The sequence below is a fragment of the Rutilus rutilus genome, assembly GCF_951802725.1.
Source record: "Rutilus rutilus genome assembly, chromosome: 23".
In the NCBI taxonomy this organism is placed as follows: Eukaryota; Metazoa; Chordata; class Actinopteri; order Cypriniformes; family Leuciscidae; genus Rutilus; species Rutilus rutilus.
In genome coordinates this window covers 12,397,000-12,409,551 of record NC_140233.1, presented here as the reverse complement: position 1 = coordinate 12,409,551, position 12,552 = coordinate 12,397,000, and the positions used below count along the sequence as shown (strand labels likewise).

General features: G+C 36.7%; 1 protein-coding gene across 1 annotated transcript in view; it reads right to left on the bottom strand.

The window, feature by feature from the left end:
* spon1b (spondin 1b) overlaps positions 1 to 12,552 on the bottom strand; it is a 64,094-nt gene that overhangs the window by 2,232 nt on the left and 49,310 nt on the right. Inside the window, exons 9-15 of the mRNA XM_084396725.1 lie at positions 9,024 to 9,164; positions 7,816 to 7,891; positions 7,060 to 7,245; positions 3,291 to 3,461; positions 3,006 to 3,173; positions 1,864 to 2,028; positions 1,355 to 1,618 (exon numbers count right to left, since the gene is read on the bottom strand). Of these exons, the coding sequence (XP_084252851.1) occupies positions 1,355 to 1,618; positions 1,864 to 2,028; positions 3,006 to 3,173; positions 3,291 to 3,461; positions 7,060 to 7,245; positions 7,816 to 7,891; positions 9,024 to 9,164 (1,171 nt within the window). The remainder of the gene's footprint in view (positions 1 to 1,354; positions 1,619 to 1,863; positions 2,029 to 3,005; positions 3,174 to 3,290; positions 3,462 to 7,059; positions 7,246 to 7,815; positions 7,892 to 9,023; positions 9,165 to 12,552) is intronic.

Below are 12,552 nucleotides of genomic sequence, written 5' to 3'. Positions count from 1 at the left end.
GAACACAACTTAGTGAGACATTTAGATTTTAAAGCAATTGTAGAGTCCAAATTATTTTGTAAAATATATATTTTGTAATAAAAAAAAAATGTTTAGTGTAATATTTTTGCTTTACAAACTTCTATAACTTTTTTACACTTTCATTTTTTTAAGTGCTTTGACTTGGGGATAGCACAGTTAAAGGTGATGTATGTGTGTGTGTTAGAAACGAGCAGGGAGACCAGAGAGACTTCCCTTGTACAATGAGCCTGGGACATTCTCTACATCACCATCTGTGGCCGTACTGAATCACTTCATCATATGCTGACAATACGTGTGTGTGTTTGTGTGTGTGTGTGTGTAAGAGATGCCCCGGCACAGACAGAGGGGCAGAGCTTTAAAAGATGTGATGTATCGATCACTTCACGTACAGTAGGAGCAATACAGAGGAGCTTAAGAGAACAATTTGATCAATAACAAAAATATCAGCTCTGTTCCAAAACGTGTAAGCATTGATGCCTACATAGGGATCTTTTTAAGATGCATCCTATTGTCATAGCACCTCATAAGTGCGTGATTTGGAATGTTATCCAAATATTATTGTGTTTTTTTTAATTAATCATTTCATTTTTCAGCAATGTGTATTAAATTGATCAAAAGTGACAATAAAGAAATTTATAATGTTACAAAAGATTTCTATTTCAAATAAATGCTGTTTTTTAAAAACTCTACACATCAAAGAATCCTGAAAAAAAAGAAGAAAAAAGTAGGTAGCTTACTAGGTTTTGGAACTTGCAACTCATTTTACTACCATAATGTAACATATTTCTGTGTAAAAATTGAAAATTCAATAATAAAAAAAATGACTTGATTTTATCCTTTGGGAACTGATCGAAGTGTAAAAAAAAAAAAAAAAAAAAGGCATTTCATATCATCTTGACGTATCCAAATGGTAACCTTAAAATCCCAATGAGAAAATGAGATGGGACAAAAATATTTTTTTCAAAAACTTTTTCAAAAACTTTCAAAACTTTGGCATTCCCCTGAGAAACTTTGCATTCCTTTGCAAAAACATTGAAATATAGCTTTTCTACCCACCTCAAATCCGCTATCAGCCAAGAAAAAGAGGCTGTGTAAGTTATTATATTTTGATAAAAGATTGCAAAGACAAATATGTTTTTTTCCTTTGAATTAACTTCCACTGACAAATCATGCAAAGTAAAACAAAAAAATAGGTCAAATTTGATTTCAGGTTGACTTTAAATTCAGATTCAGTTGCACAATCCATGTGCAATTAACATAAATCCGGCTTCCAGGAACGATCTGTTGACAGAGAGCTAAATTTGCAACAAGTAAATACTAAATAATTCTAGACCTGAGCTCTCCTCTGCCACAGACTCCCTGCTCTGTTTTCCTCTCCTCCTGTCTGGAGCTTCCTGTCTCTTTCTCTTGTCGCTGGCACGGGAGCCTTTCGTGCACTTGCGGATCTTGCATTTCTTCCTCTGGACCGTCTCGGGGCAGGCCAGGCCCCCGAACTGAGGCTCTAGCTTGACCATTCGTGTGCGGATCATGTGACCCTTCCCGCAAGACTTATTGCACTCGGACCAAGCTGACCACTCCGACAGCATGCAGTCCGTGGCTGGAGGAGGAAAGGAATCAATTAAAAAGACAGCATCTCACCCATCTGTGCATTTTTGTGCATGTACTTAGCTATAGTACAGGGACAATATTGTAAACGAAATTCCGTTTGGGGACATCTTTAATTGGTTAATCGTATTAGGGTTAGTCTGTAGTATTTAGAATTAGCTTTACATGAAAACAAGAAGTCTTTGATATGTCCCCATTTAGATAGCAAGTAAAGGTGTGTGTGTGTGTATTACTCACGGCATTCAGGAAACATGCACTTTTCAACCTGCTCGAGCTCGTCTGGGCACAGGCCGGGCTCTACTGGCGTCTTCAGCATGCGCTGACGGGAACGCATGCCCACACCGCAGGACACACTGCATTCTCCCCAGTCTGACCACGGAGACAGCATACACACCACTGCATCTACACACACAGGGTTAATACAGCTTTACAAAAGTTACTAGTAGTTACTACTTTTTAGATTTTTATAACTATTTTAAAGTATATTTTAGAGCATTTGTGTACATTTTTACTGTATAGCCAGAAATATTGACTGCAAATAGTATTGAAACCAAAACTTTGCCATGATCAATAATGTTTTTCTCATCCACTATAGATCAATCAAATTTAAGTAAAAACTATTTTGATTCACCAGTCACATTTACTTGTCAGAAAATATATAATATTATTATATGTGCAGAATAAATACATAAAATTAATTAATTAATATAAATATTTAATAATATTATTTATTAAGTTGTTGTCATGGTGGTTGTTAAATTACACAATATTATAATTAACATCAAATTTAATCTTTAGAATTTAATAAAAATGAATGAATATCTTTTCAGTCTACTGTACAGGAATTTATTTATACCACAACTTAGATACAATTCCTGAATATTTACATTTTTAAATGTACTATTTATTATATTTAATTTATTATAAAATGTATTTATTATTTATGTATCATATTGCAATGGTAAACTGAATTACTGTTCAGTTTGAAGCATCAAATGTTACAAGTTAAAACTGAAACGGACAGCCTTTAACTACTTCTATTTACAAATCTGAAGGCTGATTATTGGATAAATAAAGCTTATATTATGTGACTAAGCATTACTTTACAGAGCAAATAAAATGCCTTAAGAACAAAAAGTGCAGCCAAATTAAGTAGCAAGGAGTATTTACAAAGCCCCGAGTTTGAACTTGACGCCTTAATTTAAATCAGACCTTATGAACGGCTGGTGCAGCCCGACCCGGGGCAAGTGACAAGCAGGTCTAATTAGAAATCGACTAGCCCCAAAGAGGAATTTTGGTAATGAATCAAGCCTGGTGAAGCAGGGCATCTTGCCTGGCCCATGAGAGGTTGTTGGATTGAGTTGACGCTTCATACTCACTGCACTCAGGCATCATGCACTTCTCTGCCTCCGCCAGCTGCGCTCGACACGGAGAGCCATCTGAGGCTTCCATCTTCATCATGCGCTCTCTCCTCCTCATCCCCACTCCACAGCTCACGCTGCAGGGCTCCCACTCACCCCACTCGGTCACCACACAGCTACTGGGTGCTACAAACACACACATACACGTGTCTAACATTACTGGTGTAGACTTTAGGCTTTAGACTTTTGACACTGAATGCCCATAAAAACATGAACACAACATATAATGTATGTCTAACTTACAACAGTCATCGTTGACCACACACTTCTCTGTCTCCTCGGTTGGCAGTGTACAGCTGGCGCCGTCCTCGGGGAACTGCTTGACATATCTCTCTCTGGACCTCATGCCCATGCCACACGAGGCGCTGCACGGGGACCAGCTGATCCACTCTGACATCATACATGTGGACGCCTCTAGGGGACAGAACGCAGTCATATGCTAGAGAGGTACTGTATGTCACCAAACTTTTTTTAAAGTATACTCTGAGATCTGGTTATGAATGAATGGACACATTTGACACATTTATCATGATCTTAAAAAGCGATTAAAAATCGTTTTAAATTCATCTCAGGATGCACCTCATGAAGTGGGCTGAGAGAATGGGGTATAAATGATATTAATATGGTAAGTTTGCAACAGGCTAATAAACTAAATAAATTGTCAAAAATGTGTTTTATAATTATGATTATTATTATTATTACTACATTATATACAAAATATTTGATGTTACTGTATTACTGTATCAGGAATTCCTTTTTATTGTGATTATATTTTTTTAAATTATACAATATAATAATTAACATCAAATGTAATACTTAATGTGTGTTTAATATATAACTATATAACTATAATAACTATAATAATAAACTATATTATTTGCCACAAATTTGTTTATTGTGAATAATAATAATACAAATAATTTACAAAATATTATATTTAACAACAAATTTGATATCTTATGTGCCGAATTTATGCTTATTAAGCTTGCAATAGAGTAATGAACTATATTGTCAGAAAACTGTTTATTGCAATTATTATTATTATTATTAAATAATACTATTTGCCACAAATTTGTTCATTGTGATATTATTAAATTAAACAATATTATAATTAACAACAAATTTAATGTGTATAATTTAAATTATGATATATACTTATTAGCTTATTAAGTTTGCAATTGTTTAATGAACTATATTGTCAGATATATTTGATATATTATATATTTTTCATTATTATTACAGTATACAATATTATAATTAACATTACATTTAATATTTAATGTGTAGAATGTAATAATATTATTAATAATAATGAACTATAGTGTGATTATTATTATTAGTTTACAATATTATATGTATGTGTAGAATTTAACAATAATATTTATTATATTATTAATATAGTGGTGTGTTTGATATTGCTGGTCATGCATTAACAGCCCACATCTTATTCTTTTATTATGATGAAGAACAAATATGTAAGATATTCACTCTTCACTCTATACATGATGCAGTGACCTGTTCCTATAATCCTCTTTCTTTATGTATGACGGACTGTAAGATTACAATCCTCCTCCTACAGTTCATCCTTCATATCTTCCACCTTTTCTCCCCTTATAAAGTGCTGACAGCTGTGATCAAATTGACCGATCTAGCCATGCTTTATCTCACCTCAGCTGTTCCAATTATCTCTATAGCAGAGCTTGTAAATAGATTTGTTATCAGACGGGATGGATGAACTTGGGGCGACTCTCCATAGATTTGTCTCTAGTGCAGAATTGCAGACCCCATTTGGGACGAGCAGCGAGCACTGCCTAATAAAGCAGAACTAAGTGAATCATTAATAAGAGCTGTAAATAAACGTGGCCCTGATGGGCCCCCCAGAGGCCCCAGTGTACGCCTGTCAACGGGATGGTGGATTATCAATCAATGCAGGCCCTTAACGGCCTATTAATTAAAAACAAAGGAGAGTCTACGTAAAGCGATGCAGGTTCTATTAATCAATAGCGAGCGATGGAGAGAAACAACAGCCTTCAGCGTCTTTGAAAGCCTCAGTCAGTGTTGACAGGATGAAGACGTGATGTGGAAAAACAGACGGATCAGAGGATGGAGAGGTACAGATGAGGTAGATGGATGGGTTGATGCAGATACATTGACAGACAGAAAAAAAGAGAGAAAGTCTCCAGCAAGCTAGCTGGTGAGACAGAGCGATACTAAACATCACAGGTGCTGCAAAATTTGGTCTTGTGTGGTTATTTTTGCTTATTGATATTGCGATTTGAACCGCAATGTGTTAGAACATCTCACATTTTAGTTGCTTCGACATCAAGATTAAAAGAACAAGAATAGATCAAACAGCAGCTCTCATGCGGAACAGCAAAAACTACAAACTATGCCTTTTGTCTCAAAGTTAAAACATGTTTTGCACAACAAAAAGTTAGTCTTGAAGTACATCCATGCTTGTTTTCTTAAAATCAAATACAGACCTTTTTTAGGAAACCCAAAAAAATCAACGGACTTCAAAACAATCTGGTTCTCTTTGCATTCACATTGTACTTCAAAGTGGACTCAGACCTATTTTTTGGTCCATTTCAGTTGTGATAATTTTAATCCAGACTAATATTATTTTTGCATATTACTACTATTACTAATTAATAGTTGTTTAATTAGATATTTTTAAATATTCTAAAACTACAATTTGTTTTTTAACAAAAATATAAACATTATATTAAAGACACTGTAATATTTTTACTATATAGAACATTTTAATATATTAAAATTAAGATATTTATTTAAGATAGTATATCATATGTTAATTGAATATTTAGAGTACTCTAAAATTAAAAATGTTCAATACTACTGTATATAATATTATACCGAAAACATTAGAATATTTTGAATAATGGGAACATTTGAATATATTGTAAAATTAGAATATTTTACAATATTTAAAAAAATTTATTTTATACCATAAAATATATATTTGCAACACTGCAAGGAGGTTTGTTAAACCTTCAAATTGTTGAATAATGCCTAATATAGACCTTATTCACATCAATGCCATCTTTGGGGAATGAAAGCGAGGCTGTGAGGGATAGACATGCGTCTCTTCAGTGGGTTGAACTGTTATTTAATATGTTTTTGGATTGAACTGCTGATGAAACACTGCAAAAATATCTTTCCAAGAAATGTCAGTAGGCAAAAAACTCCAGACAACATGAGCTGTGGAAAATGAGTGGTCTAGGAGCTTTATGCAGGCTTTTCACAGCAAATACCATTGAAAAAAATGACAAGTCTATCCCTCACAGCCTCGCTTTCACACCTGTCATGGCACTGCTCTGAAGAAGGTCTACTGTAGAACATACAGTGCATGGAGACTATATTTACTTATTTAAAGTCACAGAAGGCCATACACAAATTTTGATTTTAGTTTGATTAATTGTGCAGCCGTTACAGTTGTATAGATACACAGATTTAAGTAAAGACAGCCAACAACTCAAACGAGAAAACATTATTTGCAGTTGAACTTACCAATTTTTTTACACTCTGACCCAAATGGCCAACCAACCAAAGTGCAAACGTCCTATTGATTCTTTTAAACGATAAACCGCAATTTATAGTTTACGGTTATGGTTTATAGCATCTACCTCTCCAACGAGGGAATCGATACCTTGGTCTGCTCAAGCAGATTGCGAGCATAAAACTCCACAGCAGCAGTCTGAGGTCGGATAAGGTTTTCTTAACCTTGAAATCAGAGGCTTTGCATTTCTCTACAGAACTCTCCACAGGACTATCAATTAATAACATGCTCCGCTCAGAGCCGACTAAAAAAAAATCAATACTTTTCATGCATGCATTAATGCAACATTTTTATTCTTTCCTCCTCCATTCCCCCCCCCCCTTATGCCATGCACCTTCCCTCCCGGCACGCTGTGAGATAGCCATCTCTAAATCCGTCAGCCTCAAAGGCTTTTATATGTGCTGGAGAGCTGGAGACCGGCATTATCTTGCTCACCCTCCTCGCTGCAGCCCGGCCCCATGCAGGGCTCAAAATCTTGGGTGTGCAGGCAGGGCATGATGGGGTCCAGCTGTGCTTTTAGCATCCTCTGCCTCATCCTCCGACCCTTATCGCAAGTGGAGGAGCTACAGGCCGACCACGGAGACCAGTTAGAGTAGATGCACGTCTCTGGAGTGTTGTCTCCTGCAGAAAAGTAAGTGGATAGACTCATTAGGGCAAATGGTTACGGGTCATGAAAAGCAGTGACACTTTAGCAGGGCATTTAATGGGGATGGCGAGAAAAAGACTTTTCTTTGTGTCTTTGTATCTTTCTGTCCTTGTCTCTTTTTTAATTCCTCCCAGTGGTGCTCTCAAAACATTCCCTGACAGTAACACTGGTTAAGTTTGGAGCTGGATTAATGGCTGCTAGTAGCGCAGAAATGACACTCTTTAGCTTTAAAAGAATTCTAGCACCGCTGCACATTGTTCATTCCAGGCCTCATCTCTCCATTCCTAAAACTCACGGGAAACTGGAGGGAAACCACAGGTAATTATCTGACATGGTGCATTAGCCAACAAACATAATTGAAGTGCACCATGGTAAAGCATATTGTTCTTCTTCATCTTCTTGTTGTTTGACTTAACCGCAACCGAAGGGACATTGTGAGGTTTACTCTAAGATACCTGCTGTCCGCCTTGTTCATTAAACTGTCCGTTGGCTATGTTTTTAAATGAGGTGCTACAAATTGGATAAGATAGCTTAGCCATACGCACCTTCCTCCTTCTCCTCCTGAGCAATATCAGCGACGATATCGTCTATGGTGTCGGGCACGGTATTGCACTGCTCTCCCTGCAGATTGGAAGAACATGGATCAACATCACAGTGCCTGATAAGATCCACCATTTGCCATCTGATCACTATCACGCTAAGCCCGGCACAAAAAAAAATAAAAAAAAGATTCTCCGGGGGCAGATGATTGTAAACTAGCTGGCTAGAGGCAATCCCACGCTTTACCCCACTCAAAAGCCTTGAGATGAGATTCTTCCCAGCTGTGAGATAGAGATGAAACATCTGGTGTGGAATATTAAGTGTTCTGGATCATGCCGATAAGTTCCAGAATGGATTATTTTAGAATCAAATCCTCCAAACACTGTCATTTGAAGGATAACAGATGTGTTATGAACATTGCTGAGTTTCCGTGCATCATGACTGCTTGCCTTGACATATTTTTGTAAGCAATTGCTTTAGTTTGTTTAGCAAATGGACTTTTATGATTCAGCAATTCAGGGTCAGTAACTACACTAAACAACACAGCTGTTCATGGTGAATGTTTAAAAAAAACAGTCCCATTTTGCTTGAAAACAGGGAATAGACATTAATACATCCTTAAAAACATACTCAATGTTATGACCAATAACCGACAAATGGATGGATTTTGTCAAAATAAATTAAATTTGTAATAAAACAGATAAAACACCCAAAACTAAAATAAATCATTCTAAATAGTAAAGTGAATTTAGGAATCACAATTTAAACTATGACAAACTGATATTCGCTAATGATTACAGTGTTTTTAAAGATTAATTTACAATTTAAAATAACTGCTTTCTATTTTAATATATTACAAAATGTTATTTCTTCCTGTGATCAAAGCCGAATTTTCAGCATTATTACTCCACTCTTCAGTGTCACATGATCCTTCAGAAATCATTCTAATATGTTGATTTGCTGCTCAAGAAACATTTCTTATTATTATCAATGTTGAAAACAGTTGTGCTGCTTAATATTTTTGTGCAAACCAAGATAAAAAAACAAACAATTCTGGATTCTTTGATAAATATTCCTCCAAGACCAAATACATTAACATTGTAATATCTACTACCATGCTAAACTCTTCCGAGTGTTGTCATGATGTAACTATTATTACAAACTAAAAAGACATTAAAAGTTTTAAAACAAACATGTTAGCTTTTAAAATCACCTTTCTTGCGATTCTCTCCACTACCACTTGGGCGAGGGGTGCCATGGGGCCACCGGAAGGGTCATAAAAGGGACTCTGTGGGTGATCCAAACTGGTGAGGGGTCGAATCCGCTCCTGGGGATTGCTGGGTTTATTGGGAGACTTGGATAAAAATATGAAGTGGAGGGTGAGAGGAGAGAGGAGAGAGGGGAGGGAGGGAGAGAGAAAAATACTTTTGAATGCCATCTGCCAGGGCCTCCCACCTTTCATCTCCATATTCATCATTCATTCACTCTGTAATATTCCCTTTATGAGTGATTTATGGCCTTGTTTCCTGCCTCTGCACTTTGGGTCACCTGACAGTTACTTGCGTTCCACTCCAACGCCTTCAGAAAAACGCTGCAAAACAAAGACCAACTGCTGCTCCAACTGCTCGGTTAAGCTGAGTTCAACTTCTAGAGCTGACTTGTTATTTCTTTCATGGATCAACTCAGGTCTGTACCAGCAGGGGGCAGCGTGTCAAGCACTGGTTCCACTTAACATTTGGGATGTGCAAAGACTTAAAGGAGAACTCGGCAACTCTAGCGAACTCTAGTCACTTCTTCGCTGATTTTCCCTTTTTGTTGTCGCATGTTTTCCCCACGAGCTCCCCCTACAGCTGTGGGGGGGCGTATATTTCACAACACGGTCGTAAAAAACTCACTTGCGGCGGCCTCCTCCCCCTCTCTACCGCTGCTCATGTGCGTTTGTTTTGATCGGAGCAAGCCAACTGTATCGTGTGGAGCTATGTCTACCGAGGTGGGTAATCTGGTAATACATCATACATGCGTGTGTGTTTATGTCGAATTGCCGTAAAGCAATTCGTGTTTCGCGCTCGTTCTAGTTCTCGCTTCTCACGAGACTTCCAATTTCTATCTTGCCGGGACGGTAGTCCCCAAGTTGCAAGGTTGGTTTTCCGCCTGGGAACGCTGGGAGGAGCGGGGAAAGTCACCAATATCACCAGAACAGGTTGTTTAACCATCCAAATGATTTCTAGACAGTTTTATTAAGTTAAAAAAGTTACCAAGTTCTCCTTTAAAGGGCCCCTATTATGAATTTTTGAAAATGACCTTTCATGTAATGTGTAACAGCTCTGTGAATGAAAACATCCTGCAAATTTTTTAACCTGAAAGTGCACCGTATATAAATTTATTGACTTTCAAAAGTAAGCGTCGACTCTGAGTCAATGAAATTAACTGTTTTTCAAACGAGTCATAAGCTGTTTCGTTGTGACGCCAAGACGAAACATTAGCATATTGCCCGCCCACTTATTGTGCACGCAGACACCAGGGAAAACTTGAACCTCAAACTTGCAGCTGATTCCTGGATACTGATACTGGATAGCATCATGTCGAGAAGACACTGTGCTTACAATCAGTGGTTAAAATGTATCTTTACCATTATACCACAGCAGTATAATCCTAAACGTTTGCTGTGTTCCCTTTATTTCACTGACGACTGCTTCTCAAATCTCGGAGTTCAATGTAGGATTCGCAAACCGCTTGCTCTTGAAAGATGGTGTTCTCACTACTTTGAGGAAAGATTAAGCATGGAGCAAGATTTGTTTTACCAACGTTTGTTACATCAGTCATTCACGCTAGAGCTCGGCTAATGTATACATTGCATACATGCACTGTTATTGATAAGTGTTTCCACGTGTTCACCGCAATATATTACAAAAATACTCTGTAAATAAATTAGTACAGGTAAAGTAATTGGTTTGTTGATGGACATGCACTTGTTAATGCTGATGGTGAGGAATTACAGTTGCAACATCTCATAATGTACCTCAAACTGACTAGTGTATCACTGAGAAACGTCCTGCTCGAGTCGTCCTTGCGATGGAGGTTCGGGTTGAATGAATAGTTCTTCCAGTGTTTCATCATCGGACTCGCGCTCGCATTGATATGGTAAAATCGACGTCATTTTTCGTTACTGTCTTTAGTTTACGGTGTAGGAAGCCTCAGGACAGCTGACGTTGTTATGCAATGGGCGTTTTTGTTTTTGACACGCGCGCTGTACGCGGTAAACCAATCACAACAGACTGAGCTGTCTGGCCAATCAGAGCAGAGTAGCTCTCGGAAAGGCGGGATTTAGAGAGATTGATTCATCTGACGAGTCGTTTGAGAATCACTGAAAATGTGGTGATGTGCAAATGTATATTATGAGGAAATTAACAGTTTTTTTTACCTTTGATGCATGTAAACCTGTTGTAGGAGACTCCAAAACAACATTAGGAAACTTTAAAATAGCATAATAGGGGCCCTTTAATACTGTTTCCACTGGAGGGCTCTTGAGTAAATATTAAGATGTTATTGACACTAGAAGCAACATAGGACACAGTGAAGAAACTACTTTATTTGCACACACTTTTTTTCTTTGCTATATTTATGTAATTATTTTTCTAGTGTAGCCTTGGATTATGTATATTCATAATCAGTAAACTAAAAATATGCGCTACAAAGTAGCTTTTGCTTATATAACAATTTCATTTCCACATTAACCTTTCAGGGCAAAACAAAATATTATTCCATTATAATAAGGCTGTCAAAGTGTGTGTGTTAATGCATGCGATTAAACATTTTTAACACATTTTTTAAAAATCCTATTAAAGCTTTTAGTTAATTTGACATTATAACTTTCATTCTGTTATGGGTGACTTCCAAACAACTGTTCAGAGACTTAAGAGCTGATTGGAACTAATCAGAGTGTACATTACTTTATCATATTTTATATATTTGTTTAATTTTAATTATTATTATTTTAATAATAATATTAAATTTGTTTTTGCATGCCGTGTTTGCATGCAGTTTGCAAAATCTTTGCAAGGCAAGAGCACTGTTGCATAAATTTATGCAGTGTGTAAATTTTAATTTAATTTTAATTATATGAACAGTTTGCAAATTTATTATTTAGTTTTTTTGGAACTGAATGCATTAACGTTAACTACAAAAAATAAAAAATAAAACATGATTAAATATTTAATAATAAAATAATAAATAATATATTAATCTGTGTAAATAAGACAAACCAAGCAACTGACTTGAAGTCTTGTCAAACAAATAGTAGTTAAAGGAGAACTCCGGTCAATTTTAACATTGAGCTCATTTTTTTGTACATTTGGAGTGCTGTCAATACAGAGAACAACGACAAAAATCGGTGTTGCCTACACCGAGTTATTCTATTTTTAAAATTTGCACCCTATTGACTACGGTGGAAGTCCACAGTAGTCGATTGTCGAGTTCACGCGCGTGATCATAGGTACTAAACCTATGCGCGTGAACTCGACAATCGATTACTATGGCCTTCCACCGAAAACAGGATGTAAACAAAGGTATGAGCGCTGGCTGAATTAACTTCATTTTTATTAATATCTCTAACATCTACTGCAGTCAGATCCACCCGTGTTCACTCGGAAGGAATCACTCACATTTTCTGTGCACTTGTAATGACACTTAAAGGATGTTAAGAGGCTAAAAAGCAGGCTTACTACTTGCCCCATTGAAGTCAA